Source organism: Fundulus heteroclitus, chromosome 7 (assembly GCF_011125445.2).
Source record: "Fundulus heteroclitus isolate FHET01 chromosome 7, MU-UCD_Fhet_4.1, whole genome shotgun sequence".
Classification (NCBI taxonomy): Eukaryota; Metazoa; Chordata; class Actinopteri; order Cyprinodontiformes; family Fundulidae; genus Fundulus; species Fundulus heteroclitus.
The window spans coordinates 24324703-24352544 of record NC_046367.1 but is presented as its reverse complement, the minus strand read 5'-3'; the positions used below and the strand labels follow the sequence as shown (position 1 = coordinate 24352544).

Genomic DNA, 27842 nt, shown 5'->3' with positions numbered 1-27842 from the left:
TGCACAAGTGTTCTTGTTTCTGATACAATTACAGGTTTGCACAGTGTATGTGTGTAGCAATTTTGTAATATTACAACTTGTTATGTTTTTAACTCCCATCAATGTTTTTTTTTATATTGGAACGAATCGATTCAATAAATGTGTCTTTCTACTGTCTTTGAAAAATGCAGTAGCACATTAAATACAATTTATTAATTTCGAAACACCATTCTGACATGATTCCTCTATGTTATTTTTTTAGGTTTTGAGGAGGGTCTCTTCTCTGATAATTAAACTGATTTTAAAAAAGGAATATAGTTCTCTCCATGTTACCGATCACCTGCCAAGTTTTTAGCTGAAGAAAGGCTAGCGTGAGAATTGACACAAAAATAAATTTTAGTTGCACCCATCTACTGGACTTCCTTGGCATGTTTGCTCCTTAAACCTATTTATGCTAACTGTTTTGTGAATCCAGGGAAGAAATAAAGCACAAGAACGTTGCACTAAAAAGAGCAGAATATAAATGGTATAATATCCTGCACCTCTAAGCACTTGCAAATCACTTAGACTTTAATCAAAATAAAATAAAAGTATTTGTGTTCTGTATTCATTCATGGCATTGTACCAAAACCATAGATAACATTTTGATTCTGATGATTGTATTATGAAGTGTAACAATCAATACCTCATTTTAGCAGCGGGCATAATCATTGCTTTTCTGTTTTAAGTAAAAGCAATTAGATTACGTTAAATAGGTTTTGAAAATGTGTGTTAACACAGTGACAGTGTATAAATTGTGGTATTTTGAGGGAAGGTGGTCATCCCGAGACAATCTTGTACGCCCCCATGGCCAAGTCAGCTGTGATGTTTCATTTGCAAAGCTAATATTTTTGACACTTAAATTTAGTTTCAGAGCTTCGCTTGATGATTAAAATAACTTGAATTTCTTATTGATTTCTAGCATTTTCTTTACACTAATCATAACCCACTGAACCTAGCAAGCAAAGAAAGACCTATTTTTTTGTAACTGGTATTTTCTAATAAGAGAAAGAAAGAGCCTTGTTATTGGAGGTTCTGGCATTTCTTCTAAGCACTGGCGACATACCGTGTCTGTACCTTAAGTGATAGTTGAAACTCTGTCTTCATACTCAGCTGACGAAAAGCAGATACAGACGTTACAAAGAAAAGAAGAGGCAGAGAAAGAGAAAAGCAGGAGACTAAGAATCAGAGTTGATTGGGTTGGCTTGTTCCCGTGGGAGAGGCGCCCCTGTGTTGCATTTGAAAAACTACCTACATGGAAAATTAATGACTCTCATTTATGAGGAGTACATGAAGTCCAGTCCACTGTGGCACCGGTGACATGCTGAGACAAATTTTCACTGCATCAGTTTACTGAGATAGGCCACTAGCCAGCCAGAGGAAATGTTGTTATCAACACCGCACAGCCCACGCAATTAGACGCTTCTTGTTCTATTTTGAGCTGAAGGTTTGAGAAACAAATTGGACTTAATGGATCGAAATATGGAAACTAAGAGTCACCATGACATTAAACTACAGTAGGATAAATGGTTAGGTTTAAACATTAATGTTTAAGTTCATGATATGAAACAACCTTATTTGCTCTGTTTTGCTAGAGGACTGCAAAAAATATATATAAAAAATGAAAAAGGTAATATTACTCTGGGCCCTGCCTCTTTATCGAGATTGATGTCCACTTAAATTCAGCCTATGTCAGCCAGCGGTAACCTCCGGTAGACAAGGACAAATAAGGAAAGTGAAGAGAGCCATTTATGGCTCTTTGGCTGCAATGACTTTAACAGGATGACAAATTGCCTCCAATGTAATTTTGATTCTGCAAAGCATTGCTCATCTGTAGTTCACTCGACTAACTAATAGTGCTTTAAAACAGGCAGGGAGAGCCGAAAAAATCCATGCTGTTGACAAGTCACAATGAGAAAAACAAATAAATCTTCAAACATACACACACATCCACAGACCCCAAATACAACACGTAACACTACTAATAATGCTATTGTATTACTACTACTACTACTACTACTACTACTACTACTACTATATTTACTACTACTACAACACCTGCTATCACTTCAGTACTTCTGCCTCCAATGGAAAGAGTACTGCAAATGTGACTGCAACAACTACAATTACTACTACTACTTAGGGGTGTAACAATACATCAATCAGCATCGTTCCATATCGATCGACGTTGTAATATTTAAGATATGGCTTTATTTAAAAATTTAGATATGAGACGTAGTAAACAGGTGATCTATTATTATTTAAAAATACCTGTAAGAGCTTAGAAATAAAATGGTCAAATCATATCTTTTGCGAGTTAATATCAGAGTAAATAACAGTGTTCGAGGGGCAGATAATATCACATTATACCCTTCATAAATCATAACAGCCATCTGTTTTTAGGAATGGACTAAGGAATGTGGATTTTTGTTTCCAACATACAGACTTTTTGCGACAATCAATGCAAATGGTGTGTGTTTGTAGGACATCTGAAAATAACCATAGAGCCGTTTACTTGTTGAGAAGGTGCTGCATTGAGTGTTAATGCTTATAATATTCGAGTTTAAACACACATGATCATCCTCATATTTGTATCAGGCAAATGTTCTAGGTATATGAAATAATAAGAAACGTGAAATAAACAAATACATCCTTTTTCAGTTGTAACACAACAGAAAAGCGACGCATTTTCCCCATTGAATCCCGCACTCCCGACGCAAGCAATACAAATTTTGTTGGGGACTACTTGGTCATTTAAGCATTTCTCTTTATTGAACGGCCCATGTTCCCCCACCAGAACAGACTCCACCGACGTATTCATGGCTCATAAATGCTCAGTGCTTCCGAGTCTGTGGGAGGTTTTAGTGCAGCCATCTTCAGCAACTGGGTCCATTTACAAAATGCAAAAACATTTTCCATGACAGGTAAGAATATGTCACGACTCTGAGCGCTCTCTCTCCTATTACTCTCCTATTGCTACTACTACATACTACTACTACTACTACTACTACAACTACTACTACTACTAATTCTATTACTGTGAATAACAAGGCTATTACTCATATTAGCACTATTATGACTGCTACTACTGTGACTGGTACTACTACAAGTGCTATTACTGAAACTTGTGCCACAACTCCGACTAGGTCTAAGACTACTACTAATACTAATAACTTCTCTACTACCCCCACTGTGACCACTACTATTACTCCCGCAACTCCTACTACTAAAACTTCTGCTAATGTGACTAGTACTACTACAATGAAAACAACTACTACATCTAACAACTACAACCTCCACAAATACTCCAACTAGAACTGCAACTACTACTGCTTCTACTATCAATACCATTACCAACACCAACACACCGCTTCAAAGTATGTCTACTAATTGCTTATCTGTAGTCCTAACTTTGTAACTGCAACATTGGTATCCTGATCTGTCAGATGCCTGCACTGATTCATTCACATGTTTCCTACAAACTGAAATACCTACAAAAGTAAATACTCTCATCCTGTCAATTCCCCTACACCCATGCATTGGGAGAGCAAATTCTAATGATGCAAATCCACTTAAGGGGTTTTGGGTTAATTATATTCTATCACCTTTATTAGCTCTAAATAGACATTTAGACTGAAACAGCATTAATTATAGTCAGCATATCAAGGCTTTGTGAGAAGTCAAAAAAGGCAAGTTTCAGATGTGTAACATACACGGTTGGCTGAGACTGGAGAAACTAATAAAAGAGGGTCAGACCTTATAAACTCTGTATTCTAAGCGCTACCTCATATATCAGTGAGCTAACCGGCCTCACAAATGACAGGGGAATTACAGCAGTACAAGTGTATGAGTAGTTGTTTTATATAGATGTGGTTGGAAAACATGATTCAGACTAAAATGTCAGCACTTCTGTTTGACAAATACATATTCAAATCTATCCCGGGACTCCATCCCTGCGTGATTAATGCTGCTCATGTCTCGGTGAGCTGACCAGTCCAGCGTAATTGAAGCCTTGAAGTTAAAATTGCATCCATTGTAAAAAACAAAAAAAAAACAAAAAGGTTGCTGTTGTGCCAAGAGGTAACACTGTTCAAATAAGCAACCTATAGATGTCTTAAAGGAAAAAAAGAGCAACATAGATAATGTTTTATGGTGTAATCATCAGTATTCAGAAGAAATACAACCACTTGTATGGGTAATGAAAGTTCATGGAAGTAAACTTAACCCCAACAACCTAATTTGCACAATATTTTAGCCCTGCCATTTACTGATTCATTATATCAATGACCTTATGCTTCCCATTTAGGGAAAAGCATTAATAAAAACAGGGCAACTCTCATTCTGACTGAATTTGAGGAGCTGAGCTGATGAAATTAGCGATAAAGCATTGAATATCTTCGCAGGCAGGGTTAATGCTGCTACTAAGATTGTAACAAAATCAACCTAAATTTACCTAATCATAGGTTCAAGTGCAGTAAAGAAAGCTTAAGCGCACCCAAGCAGGTCCTAGAGAAGATTCAAATAAAGCTATGTTCACACTGACACGCAAGTCATTGATACTCACTGATACTCAATTCCGATTTTTTTGCTGAAATCCAATTATTTTTAGGTGGTTTTTCAAACTAATGTTAAATCTGTCTGAATGGTTCAAGACTGCACAGTGACCCGCGTGCACAGATAATAGGAGGAGACATCTCACAGCGGTGCACTGTTTGCAGAAGTAATGGTGAATGTAATTTCTAGAACCCTCCAAAAATAATAAATAAAAAATGGACACCCGTCAGTGTCTCTTCTTGTTTTTATTAGAAAGCTGTCGAGCAATGGAAGCTGACAATACTAAGACCACATCATAGCAAGACAAAAGAAGGTAAGAAGAAAGCAGCACAGCTACTAACAACGGCCTTTTTATGGAGCGCTAACTTCTACCACTGTGATTGGATGTGTAGTTGGAGCCAGGAGAGTGACGTGAAAGACGGATGAAATGCGACATGACCGTTCAGACTGCCATACGTTTCCGAATTAGTACCACATATGGAAGTGGCACAAATAGGATTTTATTTTTGGGTGAAAAGATTGGAATTGGGCTGTTCACACTGCCATGAAAAAGACAGATGTGAGTCACATGTCGGCAAAAAGATTGGATTTGGGTCGCATTTCCCTGCAGTTTGAACCTAGCCTAAGGTACAGGGCTGTCACCAAGAATTTGTTTAGGAACGGCAGTAGACATGTGTAAATACTTCCGTATGTACAGTGAGGCAAAGAAACCATATCTCTAAAAAAAAAAAAAAAAAAAAAAAAAATCAGAAAAAAAAATCAGAAAAAAAAAAAATTCAGAAATGTGCTTCATAGCGAATCCAATGAGGCATCATGGAGCACTAATGAGCTGTTCAGGATCAGATCATGGCAGTAATTGGGTGCAAGATTTCATAGAGGTTCAGTCACTGACAGGCATGTTTTTACAGATGTTTTTTTTTTTTTTTTGTTGGAGATGTTGAATCACAGCTAAGCCCTTAAACATTTCATTTGGAACGGCTCAAAAAGATCACATTTAGAAATGCTTAATGATTACTAAAAACATTCAACTGTTTGCAAATATAAAAGGGCAAGTGAGAATTACAGTAAATCTGTAGTAACATTTATCTACATATTTATGTGTTACATATCAACATAGTGCATAAATTGCAACATACGTTAGAATATAGAAGCAATCAATTAAAAACAAAGGATGAATATTAAACTTCTCCTGTAAATACGTACCTATACTGTCTTCTATGTTCTTCTGTGGTTGTAACGGGTAAATATTTTGTGTATTCATAATTTAAACTTCTTTGATATCTACCACACGAAGCAGACATCGCCTTGCTTGCATTTTAGATTGCCTATATAGATGCGTGTGTGGACTGACCTTGTATTCTGTATTAGCAAGCATATACTAGATGACCTCCACAAAAAAGTAGCATGGAAAATGAATCTTACATTTGATGGCGGGTTATGCAATCAAAGCTATGATCAGAGGGCCGTATTTTTCACCGGCAGGTAAAGTCAGCCACGTGTTTTAATATGTGGTTGGCATTTCAATAGCTGCGAAATCAGCAAAGGGGGTAAATTTCTCAAATCAAATTAATGTACAGTCATTTTTTGTTAGAATAAGGGGGCAAATGAAAAGAAGTAACGTATCTTGTGGGATATAAAGTCCTTTCAAATCTTTGAAGTATGTCTGTAGCTTTTGACTTGCCCTGTTTTGTACAGTGTCTTGGCGTTGGGTAAAAAACGTCAAATTCACACTGTTCCAGAGATGGGCTACTACTATATAATTTATTGTTATTTAAAAAATGTGTGAAAATAATAATGATTTATTGTGATATAGGCAAACTGATTATGTTCACCTTCGTTTTGCTTCTTTTTTGGTGCGTTTGAATCAGAGAAATGTAAGACCGAGATGAAGCCATTTCTTAACGCTATCACAGAGCTACTGCAATCTGGCAACGCCTGAGCTCCAGCTCATGTGACTACATCCTACTATTCCTATTGGTGCCAAATCCTTTCCAGGCATGGTAACCACAAGTAAATATTGATATATCTTTGGACCCATCTAAATTTATAAAACAATTCTTTATATACTATATATTCATTTGTCATTAAAATGTATAGTTTTATTCTGCACCACACTAGATGTTCTGTGGCTGTATCATTTTTGAAAAATGCCTTGTTTTGATGAGAAAGTTGTGGCTATGATCTATAAATGAAAATAAGTTTAAATCTAACTCTGCCTCGGTCATGACTAATTTTAGGGCTAATGTGCCAGAGTTGTCCAAAAATAAATCACCGGAATTTGCACTTGTCAATAGGTGGGCCTTCTATGTAGCAAGCAATATATAGAGTTACCGGGAGTTAATAAATAGGTTAAATATCTAAAGGAAGCCACACCAAAGGTTGGAAATCAGGATTTGTCATGTTTTCCAAATGTTTACCCAACAGCTTGTCCAAACCAAAAAATGCATTGGAACAAGGGGTTCCGAGACCAGTCACATGTTGACTGCTCTCATGGTCACTTCGTCCCTCCTTTGTAGAAACTTCTCCTTAAGAGTTCACCTTTTGCGAGAGGTGAGGGGGTTTGGGAGGGGGGATGTGCATGGTTTTATACCATACACAGAAAGGGGGAGACTGCAACAGTCTCCTATTTCTTGTGGCTTCAGACGACAGTCTGATCTTATATTCTCTCTTTGCTGATTTTCCAACAACTCTGCCGGTGTAAAAGAGATTTCCATCATTATGGTGGAGAAGAAGCAGTTTAAAGGAATTTTATTTATTTTACTTACAGCGGAAAATTCAACCCCCTCCGGCATCCTTGTGAGCAGGTGATATTTGTGTGGTCTGAGTTTTGGCCATTGACTGACCAGTCACAGTGAGTTAGGCAATCTTTTTTTTTTTCTTAGGTCAATACTTTATTCATGAGGATTAGTTACCACAAATGAAAGGTTTTGCTGTCTTGAAATTAAATAAACAGGCTGCGGCTGGCTCCAGTTACCAAGTGAAACAAATCAGCTAATTAAGAAGAAACGAGCAGATAGAATCGATGCACATAGCTACCAGTGGTGACATGCCTCTCAGAAGGGAATAATAAAAGCCTGTAAACAACAGTACAACACGACAGGAAAAAAAAAAATACACAAGCATATTAAAGGCTGGCAGAGTCAACCAGTTCACTTCACGGACTTTCAAATGACTCTAAGCATGCTAGAGGAAAAAAAAACAAAAAGGTTTCATCACATGAATCAGAAACTTGTCAACAGAAAAGAATGATGATGACACCTGAAGTCTGAGCTGCAGGAGACAATATTTTTCAGCAATCCTTGTGATTGATATGCAAACAAACCTGAGCGGTAGAAGACCATACAGGTGGAGATAGGGAGGCAAATAACACAAACAATGGTTAAAAACAGCCTGCTTTGCTGAATTATTCAAGAGACACAACACAGGATTTGAACCATTAAAAGAGAAACAGGAGCATGTTGTCAAAGGGATGATTTTAAAGGAGATCCACGGACCGGATGGTGATCCTCACATCCCGGAGGACTTGGCTGTACATCAACACGTGAATCCTCATTACATCCAGGTACGGTGAACAGACTGACAGCTGCTCATAATATACTCCATGCATCATCACCTAATTCCTCTAATAAGAATCTAATCCCATTTTAATTGCATCAAAGCGCATATGGCCTGCTTTTTGTAATGTATGCTCATTCTAAATAAGAGTGTGTATAATTCACAAATTCAGTTTGAGAACTTGCACTACAGTTTGAAACTTTACATCAATATTTAATGCACTAAGCAAGTTTTAGGATGAAGTCAGCAAGGATTATATCCTCCTGTGGGAACAAATGGATTAGTGACTGGCTACTAAGCAGAGTGCATTTAATTAGTTATTCAGGCTGGATTTATTCAGAACAATATAATGTAACAAAATCAACATCACAGTATGACTTGAAAGCTGTTCAAAGGCTTGCCTTTAAAATCTTAATCATAGAAGAGTTTACTAGCAGTTTTGAGCATACACACTTTGTGTCAATACCTAATAGTTAAAGCCATAATTACTCCAGAGTTAGATTTAAAATTATTTTTATTTACACAAGACATTTTGTTTCTAATAGGCAATGAAACAGGCCTATCTAAAAAATATAATAACACAATATAAAAGGGAGAAAAGGTGACTACAACAGAGGAGATGAAAAGGACAGATCAATACAACATCCTCCGAGTCTGCTCCTTCACCTGCGAAGAGAGATATAAAAAGAACAGCAAAACCAAATGATAAAGTATTACAGGTACACACAACCAACGGCTTGACACCATCTCTGAAGAATATAAAGTATTAATTAATATGACATGTATGAAGTGACAGCTAAAGGTAAAATTAGGGGTTTTCTGTATAGAAGTGAATCTGTAAGCACCTGAATCCAAGCACCTGTAGGTGTTTGTGAGAGTGCACTTGTGTATGTAAGGTTTATTAATAAGAACAATGCTCAATAGAGGTTGTGAGGAGCCAAAGACCCGCCCCCCTGGGCACCAAGGCAGACGCCAGGGGAACCAGAACCCCAGATGCCCGAAGGGACCCCCAGAGCAAAGGTACCCAAGAGGGGCCAACACAGGGAAAGGTGCCTCCCCCATCTGAGAAAAAGCAGAGATGGGCCCCAGGAAACTCCCCGTGGTGGTCCACCACAACCCGACCCAGTCCATGCTCCGGTCCTATCCCCCCATCCCGATCCCAGACCAGGCGACCCACAGGCCCATCCACTCAGAGATGGGGCCAACATGAAACGAATGGGCCAACCAACCAGAGCCCGCCCCACAAACCCTGAGGTTCTACCTCCCCCATACCCTGCCCTCTATACCAAAGTGTAATTTTCTAATAGAAATAAAACTTTTTGGCTGAATAAATATCATTTTACATCCAAATCTGCCAGTGTTGAATAATTTTGGCCTGAATTGTAACCATCTCATAAAACGTATGTCATCAATGCAGTTGGAAAATAATTACTTAATTACCTTACTGAATGTTAAAGTTTATACCATTTGTTTAAAATTATGAAATAATTAATGGACGTTCAAGTGTTTACATTCAAACTATTGCCAAGTTATTTGTTATTATCAAAATGTTTTCTCTGAAACATTATTTAAATAAAAACTTACAAATAGATGAGTGCAGAGATTTCTGCTTTAATACCGACAGCACCTACTTGGTTAATTTGTGCCAGCTTGAACAACAATATAACCAAAAATAGAAAAAAATGCTTAAGGAAATGCATTTTGGATTTGAAAATATTGGTATCGGTTATCAGATATCGGGACTGGACCGGAACCTGAATAACCCCCAGCATGGTTAACATGAATTAAGGCAAAAACTTAAAATTTGACTTTTGAAGGGAAAATATGATACCATTCTGGGGGATAAACGACTCTTTAAAAAGTTTTTTTTAGGATAAAGGGCATTCCCGCAAAAATGGCACAGTTAAAAGATGAGAAACAGTAAACATAGAGATGAAAGTTTAACCCCAGGAGGTTTACCTGTTTTTTATGTAAAGTGGTCTTATCGACAGAGCCAAACATAACATCGAAACACATAAAAATGAGAACCCAGAACACTGTATTTTTCTTCTATAATATAATCCAGAAGCAGAATAAATTTTTAGGCTTTTCTAATTTTTTTTTTTTTTTACATTTCTGAGGAAAACCTATGCTTTCATAGCCACATCTGTCTCAGTTTGCCTCTGGCTATGCCATAACAAGCCCCTTTCAGCGCCTCACTCTTATTGCAGATGAGGTGAGGCAAAGCTTTGCTTTAATGGGGATTGGCATATTTTTCTTTTTTTTTGTTCAGATCCTCTCATGCTTTTGAATTCTTCTACAAGGGGTCGTTATCTCCTGCTACGTTAGGGGAGAAAAATGCTCCTCTCAGGGGCTGGATTAACTTTCACCTTCCAAACATCTTGTCTTCTCTGGTCAGTGGAGCTGATACATAATATTAGCCCTAACAGATGTGAACAGAATAGAAATTAATATACTGGACTGTACCTACCTGCTCCTTTGGGTATTGTAAGCCCCATAGGTTTGATATATAAAATTACATTTTTACAGTAGGATTTGCATCAGCATGCAACTCACCCGAATGACATTTCCAATGGCTCTAATTTGTCTTTCTTTGCAAAACTGGAAAGAGCCTTCCTGACAATTTAACACCAAGAGCCCAGTCAAAACCTTTTTTCTTTTTTTTTTTTTTTTGCTTAGACTCAAAGCTAATTGAAAATCATTCAGCCTGTAATGAGCATAAAATGCCAGAGCCAAGACATATAGAACTGACATTTCGTCTGCACCAGGGAACAATAATCCAATTGACAAGAGTCCCGATAAAGACAGAAAGAACATTGCTCAAGGATTAATAGTAGCAATGCAGAAGTGTCAAATTGAAGTGGAGCCGTTTCTAAAGTTGATTCTGTATTGCTTTCCAGTGGAATGATTATAAGGATTTCTGAGAACAACTGAATGAAGAAATAAAAAACATTCTCAGCAATTGAGAGCAGTATCCTGAGTTGGTTGCAAGACAACCCATTGTTTGAGTTTCAATATTAAAACCCTAATTCCCATGAGTCCTTTGGTGCAAGTGTAAATCCATTTCAGGGTATACTGTGTACTTTTTTCATGCATGAGCTTTGATACATAAAGCAAAAACATTGGATGTTATATTAACACAGATTCAGGGTTGAAAGATTGTGCACACTCCAGCCACTTTATTGAGCACACCTTGCTATAGGACCACCTTTTTGCCTTCAGAACTACTTTAATTCTTTGTTGCACAGAATCAACACCATTGGTTCATATAAACATGATAGCATCACATAGTTGCTGCTGATCCCAAGAAATCAGAAGTTTATAAAACCCCAACAGCCATACTATGCTCGAAATGTATAAAACAATTTATTTGTCGTTTGATTTTCAGTTTTAATTTCCGCAAAGTTGTGTTAGATGTGCAAATGCACTGAGCAGCTGCCATGTGATTGGCTGATTTGCTACCTGTTTTGTTAGCAACTAAGATGCAACTAGCAAACGAGGCCTTGTGTAAATTCTGATTAAAGATGTATGTCTTGTATTGTAAATGAATGTAACCTTTATTTCCAGCTCTGATTTGTTCATAAAATTAAATGTGTAGGAATAAAATAACCAAAACTTGAGAACTCCAACGTCATTGAGATAGCACGGGGGAGGAGATCTAGTCGGTGTGGTGGATCTAGTACATCATTCGAGTAACTAATACCATTTAAGCCACCATTTTCATGCAAATAATTGTTTATCATTGTGCCAACTTTTCTTCAGTATGTTAGTGAAAGAAGTTAGTGGAAACTTTTGAGTTAATTATTATCTTACACTACTAGTGAGCAAGCTGTGTAGAGAACACTGTAGGTGTGAGCAAGTACTGTGCGACACATGGCTATGCTAACGGCAGCCCCTGCTGACTCTTCTAAAGAAAAGTCAGTGCTAATTGGTTCAGGAAAGAGGAAGTTGGGTAGATAAGAACAATCTCTCCTTTTTTTCCCCCAATCACCTTTCCCGTAACCAAGGAATAAGCATTTATTTTACATCTCTTGGTTATGTAGTGGAGGTATTGATGTGAAGAATGCTAATTACTTGTTTCAATAAAGCACACCGAAACCTCCTATTAACCTACCTGAATTAGGAGTTATCAAAATTCAATTGGTGTATGAATGTCCTAAACGAGATTTTTAATACAGTCAAACCTGACAATGCAGGCACAGTTTCGAACACGCTGATGCACAGTGCGCTTACAAGGCAACAGTAGTCCCACCAGGTAGTGTGCCACAAAGCATGTCAAATAAAACAATTTATAATTTCTGAAAAACGCAAAAAAAAGAAAGTGGGAAATGGGGAGTATGAAGAGTTTAAAGAAATGGTAAACAAATATCAACATCAAGGTGTCAGAGAGGGGACAAGCACACCGATGACAGGTGTTTCGGGTAGAAAATGAAAGGTACAATGTGTACAGAAAATTTAAGTAGAAATGGAGATACAAATTCTTATTTATTCTTCACGACACAAACCTTTTTTGCTAAATATGCAAACAAACCCACTTTGGCTTCAAACCAAGCAACTCGGAGCACCATTTCAAAACTGCACATCCAAAATTCAATCAAAGCTGCGAGTGCAACAGGGAATTACAAATACAACATGAATGAATAAAGGAAATAAAAGAAAAATTCCAATCACCTCAGCACTAAGGTAAATTTTGTTTAATTACATAAGGTGTTGTCTAGGTTTCCTTTTTCTTTTTTGTGCACAGGACGGATCAGTTTATCTATTTTATGATCATTTCAATGATTTTGGTATATTGTAGCTCTAACTTTGACTTTGCTCTGTGGCTCTTTTTTTAAATAAATAGTGAGTTTCCATGCCATATTTAGTCAGGTTCTAGAGTTTTCATTTATTTTCTTTTAATCAAAACCCAGTTTCAAAACATTTTGGCTGAGCTACCACTATATCTTGTGCTTCGATCTGCTCACGGTGGTGTGCGGTCTACAACTACCTGTGAGCAGAGCTGATAATACTGTGAGCTGCGCTTGATTCTCTAGTTCAAATAGCACCACCAAAACACAAGACGGCAAACTGAAATCTAATAATAGATTTATCACGCTGTGTTTAGGTCCACTATGTGTTTGCTTTGAAGGGAAGTAACAGAAACTGACATCTGTCAGCCTTGTGCTTTCAGCTGCCACAGTGCAGCTGCTCACCACAATGCTATTATTCAACGCCAAATATAGAAACTTAAAATAAAGTTGGTTGCTTTCAATTGTTAAAATCTCCCTGACCTTTTGTAATTGAACTTTGGAGAGGAAGTCTAAAAGCTTTCCTGATCTTTGATGATACTTTGGCTATTTCTGCACAGATCGAACCTAATTAAATTTCTATTAAGACATCTGTTTTTAATGCATAAAAATAAAATCCAAATAAAAAAAAAAAGCTTAACCTAAAATGACAGATCTCAAGGAGAATCATCTCCAAGTCTTTTCTCTCCTCCCACCTTTCAAAGTTAGTTTGGACTCATTGGCCCATATCATCCCAGGGGATAAGAATGTACGGACCAGTGCTGACCTGATACTTGTGTGAAGGCAGGCGGGGAAAAAACTGAATCATACTCAGGGGGCTGCAACAAACAACTTCTCCAAAACATGTGAGCACATCCATCAGCTAGTTGGATCTAAGATCACACTGTGTTGCTAATGTTGCAATGAATCTGGCTGATGTGTTAATTTGCTAATGCACACTTAATGAGCTAAACCCGACGCTGAAATATGGGGGCTACGTTACTCTGCTTTCCTCCTACAGTAATCAAATATCAGTTCAAGTGAAATACAACCGGAGGAGCCCTAGTGTTTCTCATGCAGAGAACAGTTTAAACCTGGAAAAGCTTTGAGTGCTAATATATTATTCCATCAGGAAGAAGCATAATCTGATTTGTGCCCAATTTATTGTTTAACATTACAATGACCCCGAACACGCAGCCAGAAATGAACTATTTCCAGTCCCGAGAAGAACAATGAATTCTGCAACAGATGGTAGGTCCCAACAGAGAGCTGATCTGGGCATCAATGAGTCTGTGAGGGATTACATGAGGAGAGAGAAGCAAGCGAGACTGACTAAATCCACTTAGAACTGGAAAAGTTCTCAGAGCGGTCTGGAAGCTCCGACTTTCCAAGCAAACATTCAGCAGAACCGCAGCAAAGGGAAGCCGAGCTGTTACATTTACTCTTCTTTGCAATAAGATAAACACCAACTGATCTCTAAATAACACATCAGTTTTTCACAGAAATATGCAACAATTCACCAGCTAGAGGATGTTCGGTAAAGAGTCATTGTTGAAAAATATCCATTTATTAATTACACTTTTTGTTCTTTTTTTTTGTGATAATTTTGTGTTTTTTCCAGTTAAAAACACCTTTTTCATTTTTAAATAAGTATTTGTCCCATTAAAAAAGCAGCATGACTGCTTCAATAAAAACTAATTTGATCATGTAATAATCAAATTTCAAACCACATTCTAAGGGCAAATACGAGATCTGATGTATTTGGCAGATAGTTCAGATTCTTAAATCACATTTATTGTTACTCAAGGGCACCAAATATATCCATTGGCACCTTTTCCAGAAATCAAAAATATGATGCACGCAAATATGTGCAAAAAGGTGCTTTGTGACTTTTATTTTTTTCTAAAAAACAATTAAAGTTGGATAAAAGATCAGCAATGCTATAAGTGTAATGTTTTTGGGGCGTGGTGTATCGGCCAGCGATTATCAAGCTTGCAACAGCTCAGTCGCATTTTCCTTTTAAAGCTTAAAAGAGCGAGGCCATCTGTCAGAATCATCTGCCGTTCTGTCAAATTTTTGTAAAATGTATAAATATTACATATATATTTGTATTCTCTGTGTCTGAACTGACAAGCTTCTCCTGAACTTCTCTCCAGTTAACTTGACACTCCCCTGCAGTGCAGTTCTTCCCTATAATCAGTCACCATTTAACCCAGCAGGAGTGCAAGAATCCCATGAATAAATATTTTTTTCATGCAGAAAGAAGTTGAGAGAAGAACTACAGGGGGGAGAAAACATCACCTTGCTCACACCTCTTTTGCCGGCCAGACGTGAATTTATGGAAGTGATGTTAAAGTAAAAAGCTAACGTGATCCAGTACCAGTTGCAATATTCTCAGGATACTAATACAACTGCATTCCTTCAGAAATATCTGTAGTATAACTAGCATACCATTATGAAGTTAGAAAAACTGGTAGCTACAAAATGTGACAAATTTGGTGAATGATTTGGTGTTTTCTTTTTGGCAGATCACAGCTACAAGTCATTAGTTGCAGTTTGAAACAAGTCTCTGACACATGCCCTGAGGAATCCCACCATCTTCTTGTGCAACTATAACTAGGTTCTTGGGATTTGATGGTTCTGCCGGCATGGACCTTCGTCTTCAGTTCACTTTGCAAATTTCTAATTGGATTCAAGGCAGGCTTCTGTGCTAGTCAGTCAATACTGTTTGCTTTGGTTTTGCTGCTAACTGCTTTAGGTTTTCTTGATGCATGATGTTGGCACTGAAGCCAGACATCCATAAGGAAACCCAGAGCAAAGGGGTCCAAGAGGGACCAACACAGAAATAGCTGCCTCCCCAATCACAAGGAAGAGCAGATAGGAGCCCCAGGCACCCCCCCCCCCCAACAGCCACAGTGCTGAAGCCCCTGGGAGCCCCCTGAGAGCTGCATCGATGTACCAGCGATGGGTGCAGTACAGCCGCTCACACTCACCACACACCTCCTATACTTCCTAAGTCCAGGTACCGGCATCCCAGAAGGGTATCCAGCCCCCAGACCTGGAAGGTGAACCCCATCATCATGACAGGGAGGGGGGGGTGGGGGGACCATCATTTTCAAACACAACAGTTCCCACAACCCCGCTTATCCAGTCCATACTTAGGCCCTAACCCCCACCCAGATCCCAGCACCGACGACCCATGGGCCCATCCACCCAGAGATGGGGCCAACTCGAACTGAATGGACGAGCCAATCAGAGCCCACCCCACGAACTCTGAGAAGCTGCCTCCCTCACACCCTGCATCCCATACTTAAGCCCTACCCCCATATCCTGTGGGAGAGCAGAAGCGCCAGCCCCAGCCAAACGCCAGGACCCAAAGCCCGTCCCCAGCCCAGAACGGCTCGCTACTCCTCCAGGCCACAAATTCTGGATGGCAATCAGAGAAAAGGGGTGTGATAAAGACCCTGAGCCTGCTTCTGCCTGTTAAAATGTTGCGTAGTTGCATGTTGTTGTCAAGTGCATTTAAAACCGGAAAGGCTAAAACTGGTGCGCCAGCGCACCCCCCAACCCCATTCACCCCACGCAAAAGTCTCAATGTCTAAATGCGAATGGGGGCAAAGGAAGCCACCAGGGGTGAGGCCTACACACTTCACTCCATACCCATGTAAGGTGCGATCTATGTTAAATTAAAATGTTTGACGTAATCATATTGTTTGGTAATTTGTCCCTCATTACCATCCATGCTGTCTCACATTTATTTTGTTGTTTTTTTGGTCACCCTACAATGTGTTACCATGGTGAAATTACCTTTGAGGCAGACACCAGCTTACGATACACACAAATGACATGACACACATACACATCAGACTTAGCATTTACAGGTTTTTCTTTGTTCACACATTAGAGCATGCAAGCTCATATCAAAATCCGAGAGTTCTGTTATCAGTTCCTTAGGGAGTGTATTTCGCCAACAAAATGCAGAAAAAAGAAAACATTTTGCTAAATAATTTAAAGTGTTGATATTAACACTGTCTTTCTATGTACTGTACAAGCAACCAAAAACTAGGAGTTCTTTATGCCATTACACCAACAATATTTTCAATGCCTTTAGAAGAGAAAGAGGCCCAAAGTATCACAGACCCTAGAGGAGGATCTGTGAAAGGTCTGGCACTGCTGTCTCTCTTTTTTTTTTTGAAAGTCGTATTATATATCAAGCTCTCTGTGCTTTATCACCACATCCACTGCATCCATTAAGTAAATTCAATCACAATACAGAGCAATGCATCCGGATGTTCGTTCATTAACACATGTAACTGGCTCATAGGGGAAATGACAGAACAGCAGGAGCAAATATTATTGGCTGAAACAACGTTTGACCTACCGATGTACTGGTTCCATTCTGGATCCAGATCAGCTTGATTTGCCAGGCAGCCCTTCATCACATTAAGGCAGTAATTCTTGCAGGGTTTTACTCTGGGCATACCACGGCAAAAGGGACAGTACAGCATTTTTGTCAGCCCTCGTATACAAGCCGGGGTGCTGTTTACCTGCAAGGACACAGAGTTTAGAAGCTGTCGTTAATGTCTGGCTGCACTCTGTAAGATTGATGATAAACATAAGGAGCAAATATTCTTATATTCTAGAGGCAACAAGCTTACAAATCCTAAGTATGAAGAATAAATACATCACATATTGTACTTGAGTTTTTAATAGCTGTTAAGTAATTTCAAAAGTGTCATCTTATTTCACACAAAAATAACCTTTGAAGTCACAACTATATGAATACATGCACAAGCAGAGCAAGTTTGTTGTGAATATAAAACTCTCTTTCTAATGACAATCTATAGAAACGGATGTGCTGCTGCTTATTGACAACACAGCCTCAGGTGTAGAATTAGGTCAAAACGTCACTTCAGGGCCAACGTACCGGTTCTGTTTCGCCAGCTAAGCGCAGAAGAATTATGTTCAGAAATTTAAGACTTTTGGCTGCTTCCATTCACTGCCATTAAATTTGTTCACAACCACTGCATCGTTTGCTAATTTGAATTATGCTAGTGACACAGTTATTCAGCAGTTGTGCAGTGCGGTGAATTGCAGGCAGGCGAGGCTCGCCACAGAGCACCTTTAAATTCCTACATAGGGTGCTGGTTAGTTAGTTCTCCTAGCTACTGCTCTCAGACCTCTCTCTTCGCATTTCTGAGCAAATCCAATATACATCTAGCCCAATTGAACTGACATTTTAGCTGGAGACTTTGCCCTCACTACCTTTGTTTTTGTTATCCCGATGCCCGAGTTCAGTGTTTCCTCAGTTTTCGGGAATTTTCGGCTTGTTGTCAACTACCCTGTGCCCTGGTTGTTTCTTTTACACTTTTTTCCTATTATTCCATGTGGAAATTGCGGTAGTATAAATACTTAGAACGACAAGTCTGAAAACAGCTTATAGAGAAAAGTAGTAAAAAACTGCATGTATGACCTTTTTACCACAGTAAATGATTTATGATTGTTTTTTTAAATATATTTATCAGGATCCATATGTGCATTCGTTTTTGTTTCATTGGATATTAGAACATTTTAAATAGATTTAAACATGTGCACCCACTTCTGACTTCTGTTGCATCATAACTCCAAACTTGACGAAAAATACTTCAAATAAATAATTAAAAAGCCTAAATTAAAAGGAAATTCATGCTCATGATTAATGCATGGAAACCTGCTGACTGTTACATGCTGTAATAAATTAGTGATTTCAGCAGCATATATTTCTATTGGGGTTTGCTTCATCTGTATCTTATCTAGTCACAATACATTTGAGTATTTCCTCTGTCACTGAATTGTGAGAATGCATCTCAATCAAAAAAAACAAAAAGAGATCCCCTGCTGTTAAGAGCATGCATGAACCGCATCTGTGGAAAAAAGTCTGGACTAAAATTCATTGGAGGTTTTCTGGACAATACTCCAGAGTTCCTACATGAGAACAGCTCAAATTTAGAACAAGATCTGCAAAAAATATGCACAGAGAGTTACTTGGGAAAAAAACAAAATAGTCCCAGTCTCCCTACAATCTAAAGTTCCATGTTAAATAGAAACTAATCTAATCAGGGTTGGGACAGTGACAGTCGTAGCTAGAGGTGGGACCAAGTCATTACTTCCCAAGTTACGAGTAAGTCTCAAGTCTTTATTGTCAAGGCCAAGTCCCATGGGTTGAATTTCAAGTTACTAACAACTCATAATGAGGGATCTCTGAAGTATAGCACACACACAGACACACACAGAAAAATCTAATAAAATTGCTTGTTTAAATGTCCCAATGCAGTCTAAATAAATGCTTTGTATAAATTGTTATCTATTTTCTTGAAGGCTTTCAGCCCTGACATGGACAGGTGACTTGTTCACATACCTTTTACTTGTTGGCAGCTCGTTTAGGTTCCCTAACCAATTGCAGACTTTAATGACAACATCAAGTCTTTTCAAGTAAAAAATGCTCAATGCCAGGTCAAGTCATAGCGAAACATTTCAAAATCAGAAGAATATTCATTTTTTAAGCTTTTTTTATGCACAAGTGGCCTTTATTTAATAGTAGCTGGAAAGCAAGTAGAGCAGAAAGAAGACATGCAGTAAAAGGACTGGGGCTGGGAATCAAACCCATGACAGCTGCATTAAGGACTGTAACCTCAGCATATGATGTGTATGCTTTACCACTGAATCACATGATGCCCCATACATTTTCTTATTTTTTTTTTTTTAATGGCCTTATGTAGTGGCTCCAATTTTCAGACAAACGGAATTACAGGCATTCATTAGCTGTAAGCACAATCATCATATAATACATATTTCACTTTCAAATTTAATTACTGCAATAAATTAACTTTTCAATTATATTTTCAGTAATGTAGAAGGGCCTGTATGTGCTTAAGCCTTTTACTAAGTACTTTTGCTTGAAGTTTATCAAATGCCTTCCCTGGCAGACTGATAACCATAGCAACAACGTCTGGATATACACATATTTTCCTGTCTTTATAGAAGGTTAGAAAAAAGTAAACACTTAGAGTACACTGAGTGAGTGGTGCTTCCAATTAGCTGATTTTAATCAAGCTTGCAGTTCACTTAATCAGGCTGCTTTCTGAAGAAAAACAAAAATAAAAAAAATAAAAAAAACTCTGCTTGAACCGAATGTTTATGAATGTTATAGTTTAAGCAGTAATATCTCTTCAAAAAAACATATTTTAGACTGTTTTAGTGTTTAACATAAAAAATAAACCAAACTGATTTAGCTACAGATTGGGACAGCTTTGGACAGCTTTAGAGTGAGCATTTTGTTCTGTGATATTAAATAGTTATATGTAAATGTAACTGCGAAAGTCATCAAAAATATTTACAAGCTAAATAATTAGGTAATTCAACATAAGCTTTACTAGACCACTGAGCTGTGTGTAACATTACTGTTGGGCAAACCTTCTATCGAATATATTGACACCTAAAACCACTAAGAAATACTGAATCAATTCATATGATATAAAAACTAAAGTTAGTAAGCTTTATATTTTACTTTTATAGCCTAAAGTCCCAAATGCTTGCAGTGATGTTGAAATATATAGTTTGCTTGCAGCAATTTTCTCTGCTGTGTGAAGCAACAACCAGCTTTTTTTATTCAGAAACGTTCTATGTGAAAACTTGTTTCTCAGGATTACAAGCCGCTATGCTCCTACATTTATGTTGTTTCTTTAAAATTTCAAATGGAACGGATGCATATTGGGAGTCTTTCATGTCTCTCGAGGAAGAGAGATGCATAAACAAGTAATGACATTAATCTGGCTTTTGTTGTCTTCTAACGGAATTCACTCGTTGGAGTTTGTTTTGGTCAGATCCCTGAGCCACGTCAATGCTTAGATGATGATAAAGAGGCTTTTGCTTAAGATTATGCTTTTTATGTTAAGGCTGTGCGACTTTGCCTTCTCGTGAAGCGTGGGCAGAAGAAACATGGAAAATTTTGCAGCTAAAATTTACGAACATTACCAGGTTAAATGGGCCTGCAGGATGATGCAAAGCTCAAATAAAGCTGCTGGGGAACGAACGCAACAGCAGCAGAGCCTGAGATTCAACAACCATCGATTCGTCGATTTTACCGGCCCATCGTTGCAGGGTCGCAGGGGCTGGTGACTATTCCTAGTTGTCATTGGGTGAGAGGCAGGGTACCGTGGACAAGTTGCCAATCCGTCACAGGGCAACACAGAGAACAAACAACTATAGATGCACACACTCATACCGAAACTCATACTGAATTGAAAGTACCCTGAAGCTCACTGGATACTTAAACACTGGAAGTGCACATGCACAACCAGTAAGAGGAAACTAGCTAGGAATAAGCACGCACAATGGCGTTAGGTGAGCACGTCACAATGATTGGTATGTGGGACAACCAATAGATAAGGTGATCCCCGCGGAACTCAAAACTGAAATAAGATCATCCACTGTACCTTTAAGGCTGAGACTGCACCATAAAAAAACATGCAATTTAAATATTGTTATTGTGATAATGACATTGGTTGTGATAAGCCCACATTCTCAGTCTTCAGTTTTGTGGTTATCAAGTGTCCCCATCACCCCATGAGCTTTAACGTGCTGGCTAGCAAAATCTCAAATGTGTAGGTATCAAAGGCAGTGAGAGACTATTCAACAGGCTCAATATACGATTGGCACACAGAGCCTGCATGCAGAGCTCCAATAAAAACCGGCATTCAAGCTAAACTCCTCGCATTTAATCAAAAGCTCTGTGGATCTAAATATTTTTCAATTTAAATTAATTTAAAATGTTAAAGTTAAGTGCAAAAACATCAACAGAAAAAAACAGCAACTCCTGTGTACACTAATTATAATAAATAAATGGATTAAACAATCTAAGAAATCTGAAAGTAAACCAATTTCCTATGTTGGACACAGTTGTTATTTATTTTAATGGATGTTGTAGAAAAAGACAACTGAAGGTCTTAAAATATTCTCAGGTCTATGCTCAGAGAAGTGAAAACAAAAAAGATTAGATGTTAGAATGTGTCTTAGAAACAAAATACGCTCAGTGTTATTTTGATTTAATCTGTGTATATCCCCTTTGTCCAATAGCTCAGAGGATGTTTACGTTTTTTTTTTTCAGCCCTGCATCCTGTATTTGAATTAATCATTCTTTTATTTTATATAAACAAGCTATCACTATATTTAGAATTCATATAGTCCACAAGCAGAAAGATATTTTGGCAAAAATCCTTTTGGGCAGATGCCACAAAGTTTGGAGCTGTGCATCTCTAACATTAATCTGAAACAATTAATGCAGCGTTTCTTGAGAGAGAGAGAGAGAGAGAGAGAAAGAGAAAGAAAGAAAGAGAGAAAGAGCGAGAGAGAGAGAGAGAGAGAGAGAGAGAGAGAGATTAATGATAAATTCAATCATATTTTAAAAGCACAGAATTTAATTGGGTGACTTACAAATTAGGTGTTCTTATTAAAACAACTTGCACTTGTTATTATCTGCATAACAATAACTTAGAATTATTAAATTATTACTTTAAAACTGTTCACAACCAACACGTTTTTTTGCTAAACCACAGATATGCAAATTAGCATTTAACTGTGAAGTGGATAGGAGCAGACTAATGCGTTTCTAAACTCTTTCAAAACAAAAGTCTGAGAAGTGTGGCATGCATTTGCAGTCTGCCCCCTTTATTCTGACACTGATGTGGAACTGCCTTTCATAAATCCCTAACTTATTACACAGAGTCCCCCTGTGTATAATTTCATCTGAGGACAAATCAAGCTGTTTTTTTAAGGCCTCAGATGTTTGCTGAAGGAAATTTTTGAACAAACAGCTTTATGAAGATCAAGGAAAACAGCATCTCATGCTGCAGTATAGCTCAACTGTGTTTCTACCTTAACATCCACCAAAGCTCACAAGCTGGGAAAGATAGGTACTTATCAGAGAAGCAGCCAAGGGGCCCATGGCAACTCTGGATGAATTGCAGATATCACCAACTTAGGTAGAATGATCTATTGACAGTCCAACAACACATCACCCTGAATATACCATCCTACTGGTTAAACACGGTAGGGGCATCATCATTCGGTGGGTGCCCTTTTCTCTAGCAGACACAAGAAAAAATGGTCAGAGTTAATGGAAGGATGGATAGAGCTTAACATAGGGGCAAATGCTTAAAGAAAACCTTTTTTGTGGCTGCAAAAGATTTAAAAGTGAGACCAAATCACCTTTCAGCAGAATCACAACCCAAATTACAGGGCCAGAGCTGTATTTAGTTCTAGGTTCCTGGGTATCCTGCAGGTTTTATTTTCCCACCTTAGTATTGTTTATTTGTCAGTCTGTTAGATTTGGTTCCTGTCGTTAGTTTATGTAATTCTTTCTAAGTAATTCTGTTAGATCCTTATTTTCCCAACTACCTGTTCTTAGTTTTGTTAGTGAGTTCTTTTGGGTATATGTGTTCATTCACCATGTTTTCCTGTTAGGTTCTGCTCCCCTCGTCTCTCTGCCAGACCATTGCTGTCTCTTCCTCTGCTTAATTACCTCTACATGTTTTACCTGCACATAGTTGCTCCACCTGTCTTTCCTATATACTGTATTCAGTCAGTTTAGCCATACACAGTTGTGAGGTCCTCCGTTATGCAACCCTGACTCTGGTCTCTACTCAGTCGTGTTCCTGGTCCCTGGTTTGCCTGCCTGTCTATAAGTTTTTATTTATTTTGTCCACAAATCATCATTCAACTCGATCTGCGACTCTGTAATTTGGTCCACCAACAGCCTCAGAACAAAGCCTGACATAGGATGGTTTACATCAGTGGTCCTCAATTCTGGTCCACGAGGTCGGGCCCTAAGTCCAATTGAGAATGTGCGGCAAGACTTTAAAACTAATGTTAAAGGAGCTATACGTAAGATATTTACTGTAAAATCAACCTAAATCATTCTCATTTGCTTCCCAGGATGGAAGTAACATTCCCTGTAAACAACCAGTCCTCTCCATCAACAATGTCTTTGTTAAGTGTTTCTCCTTTCAAACCTAGAGGTACGGTCAGGAACTACTTTGGTTCAGGGAGTAGCCCATGTTCACTTTCTTGTTCCTCAGCCAATCATATGAGAGTTCCCAGGGTTCCCAAAACAGAGTGCAGCATTTGGTATTTTATTTTGGCGAAAGAGCAGCAGCCTGCAAACATGGAAGCCAGTAAGGGAAGCAGAACAGAAGTAGAATAAAATATAACCACATATGCCTATCCTGTGTAAGTAAAAATTCAGTGGAGTTTCACAGCTGCAGGACAGCTAGGTAAATGGCAGGTTGCCGTGTAAGGCATTGTGTATTCGTAGTTCCAATTTTAACCACTAGGTGTCATTAATAGTTATTGTTCCTTTAACATATGCTCTCAGAGACATACATTCTCCAAAATAGTGACACAGGTGTAACGAGAGCAAATGTTTGCTACAATTTTCTGATTTTTATATGCAAAAATAAGGTAAAATAATACATAATCTTCCTTCAACAATAATACATTACTTTCTAAACATCTAAAACATTAATGAATAAAGTGTATCAGAACCTGTGGCTGTAACAAGACAAAAAGTGAAAAAGATAAAAGGATTTGAATACTTTCACAAAGCACTGTGTTTGAACTGTAGCCGCATCCTGTCTGAACTCCACCGAGTTACATTTCTTCTCACTCCAGCAGCAAAAAATAAATAAAAGTTCAACATCCCCCCCTCCTTAATTCAGTGTCCTGTAAATCTCTGCAGCAAGACTGTCCCGTCTTGACGGCACCGTGAAACAGTCCCCTCCAGCAGGGTGTCTCTTTTCATTATGCTTTCCCTCAACTCGTCATGATGAGTTTATACGCTGCGGATCAAAGGGCTGCAGTCGCAGACACCTGACCTGGATCTCAGGGTCCCACTGAAATGTCAAGAGGTGAAGTCGGGACTCGCTGGCATGGAAGGAGTGCAGGGTGTAACCCAGTAAACACGTGCTAACAACACATCCTCTGCGACTGCTTCTAAATGAGCCTCACCACTGTTACTGTAGAGGGGAGGGAAGCTGAAGCGAAGGAAATATCTTTTAGGTTCACCGAGTGCACCGTGGTAAGGAAAGCCTGAAATGAATCCTGGATTTTGTGGAAAAGAGCAGAGTAATCTGCTTCTTCTTTTCTGTCTGTCTCCGATAATTGAGGGTTAGAACTTTTCCACTGGCTTCTGCTTCAACTGCACAGAAGCCCTATTATTATTTATCATAAGGCTGATAATTGAATTAAACTGATTAGAGGGGGGGGGGAATAAACAGAATGGCTTGCAGTGTATTGAATCATCGCTTCTTTCAATCCTTAAGAGGGCTTTTAGAAACAGCTTTGTTATTGCCCACTGTGACTAAATCCAAGGTTTAGCCTTTTGCTTTTTTTTCCTTTTATCTAACTTTGTACATGATCAGAGCTGCACCGGTCCCAACGCTGCAGCACCAACACTATACTGAATCAAACTGAAAACGACTGCAACCGCATGATTAATGGCTTGTGTGTGCCGTGTGAACAAATATTAGGCGAGAGAGCAATAAGCTGTGATAGTAGAAAATGCTTTTCTCTTCACTTTCATTGTCAGGGCATCCCTCCAGAGAAATCTGCATAACCTTCAAACCACTTTTCTAGACAGTGACAGAACGGGCTGCTTTGAGCCTCTCATTTCCTGAAGAAGACTACATAAAGAGCATGCATTAATCAGACAGAGCGCAGGAATTCATCGAGAAGGAAGTCTTTCGGCGTGCCATAATTTGTTTAGGGGGAAGTTTTAATTTTATTTTCGATCAAATAATAAATATATTCCTCCTGACAGAGAAAACTAAGTTAAAGTTAACAAAGTTAAATTTGAATGCAATTAAACTGGTAAGAAACTTTTACCTTCGACACTCTCTGGGCCACCTCCCGGCCTACAGAGAGCCCCTGGACGAATGTGCGTGCAGCGATGAATGCGCGGGTAACCTGAGCCTTGAGCTTCCTGGGCACGTCTCCAAATGGCTTGAGCTCGTCCGTGTACTTACTGATGCACTCCAGATAGTCTTCGGTGATGACATACTGGGAGTTCAGCAGCGTGAACATGCGCTCCAGCAGCCGCGACCAAAAGTCATTAAGCATTTCCTCCAGATTAACGTTCCCTCCTGTGTAGTAGCGCTTGAGCTCGGCAAACAGGTTCTCAAAGACCTCCGAGTTCTGCATGTAAGGCTTGCCGTAAGTCCTCACAAACATCTCATTCAGGGACCGCTCCGTGTTCTCCAGAAGCTCCAGGAAGAATCCTATATAAGAAAAATACAGAAATGCAAATTCAGTAAAAGCACAATAAAAATAAGTATTTGCAACAAAAGATGTGAATGTGTGAGTGAATGGTTGAATGACTGAATGTAGTGTAAAGGACTTTGGGGTCCTCGCAATTTGATAAAGCCTTAAACAAGTACGGGCCATTTACCATTAATAACAATATATGTTACCTGTAACATTTATTGTCATCCATGTTAAACCATTAAAGGTAAGTTGTAGTATTTCTCAATGTGCATAATCTCAGACTGAGAAATTTGATATTTTATACTAAATCCCCAGTGCCACAGTTACCATCACAACTCCTATAAAATGAATGCTACTGAACTATAATTGGAATTCATATTTACCTTTTAAAAAAATATCAGAGTGCCTCGGAAGGTTTCATTATTATTCAATGATTTCTTGTTTTCTTTTTTACTTCTACTTTTCAAGGAATACAAATACGGTGTGACACATTGGTCAGTTTCTCTAGGCTACTCTTCAAAATGGGAAAGACAAAGCAACATTCCATTCAAGTTAGGCTGATGTATGATGATCCGCATGTCATGAAATACCTCTCTTCATATCATACAATCAGAGCGGTAATTGAAAGATGTAAAACAAGTGGAAGCATGACAAACAAGGCAGGAAGGTAAGAAAGGTGAGACATGCCCCAAAGCGTGGCGATTTTGGATCACATCATCTCCATAAAGGTCCATAATGCACCATCAAAATGCCAAATACTTGTTTGAGAGTCATGCCAGGAACAAAAAAAAATACTTTTCTATTCTACAATCACAGACGTTAACTTGTGGAGTTAGTTTACCACTAGTGAGATTTCAGGACTCTGGAGTGGAATTTGTTGGATAGAATGAAGCTATTGGCCACAAAACACTGCAGGTAGATTTGGTGTGAAAAACAGGAGTAATACTGTGTGAAAAATCACCTAATGCCCAGTGTTAAGTACAGGGGAGGATTGGTTTGACTCTCTTGCAAAGGGCCCTGGGCGGATAATTATGAGTGTGAGTGTGTGTGTGTTTAGGGGGTGAAGGCTGGTCCGGAGTTTTTATAGGGGGCCCAATAAAATTTGACCCGGCAAATAATACCAAATCCTATAATGGGTAAAAATTGTGAAATGTGTGCTACTGACTGCTAACTAACAGCTTTTAATGATTCAACAAGTATCAAACAAGAAGCTCAAACTAAGCTGAAACAAACCACAGAAAACCTCTTTAGCGGAGTGGAAAATATGAAATAAATATATAATAAATAAAAATAAAATCATGCTGGACCTTTCTTGGACCCTCCTCTTTCGTCTTATCAGTATTAATATTTCAGTTGCTGATACTGTATAAATAAAACAGTATCTGTGTTTTATTTTGAATAAAATTCCTTTAATGAGTTTATATCATGTTACACATGTTGTTCAGAAAAATAAAGGAATTAACTAATGGTACATTTGTGATAAATTGCTATGGTTCTTGTATTTTCATTACTACAACTTTAAACAATCCATAGCTCTATGTTTTGAATCGGCACACAAAATGTGCTAGAGAACAGGGAGGCTTACTTTTGAACTTACTGTGTATATGCATTATATTTTCCCATTTTATTGATCAAAATAAGGGGGGGGGGCAT

At 38.4% G+C, this 27842-nt stretch overlaps 1 protein-coding gene across 2 annotated transcripts in view; it reads right to left on the bottom strand.

Annotated features, from left to right (window-relative positions):
- The window catches only part of gpc6b (glypican 6b), a 137984-nt gene that overhangs the window by 53261 nt on the left and 56881 nt on the right, over window positions 1-27842 (bottom strand). For both annotated transcript variants that reach the window (XM_036139239.1, XM_012873216.3), the window contains exons 3-4: window positions 25812-26203; window positions 17275-17440 (exon numbers count right to left, since the gene is read on the bottom strand). In XM_036139239.1, the coding sequence (XP_035995132.1) occupies window positions 17275-17440; window positions 25812-26203 (558 nt within the window). The remainder of the gene's footprint in view (window positions 1-17274; window positions 17441-25811; window positions 26204-27842) is intronic.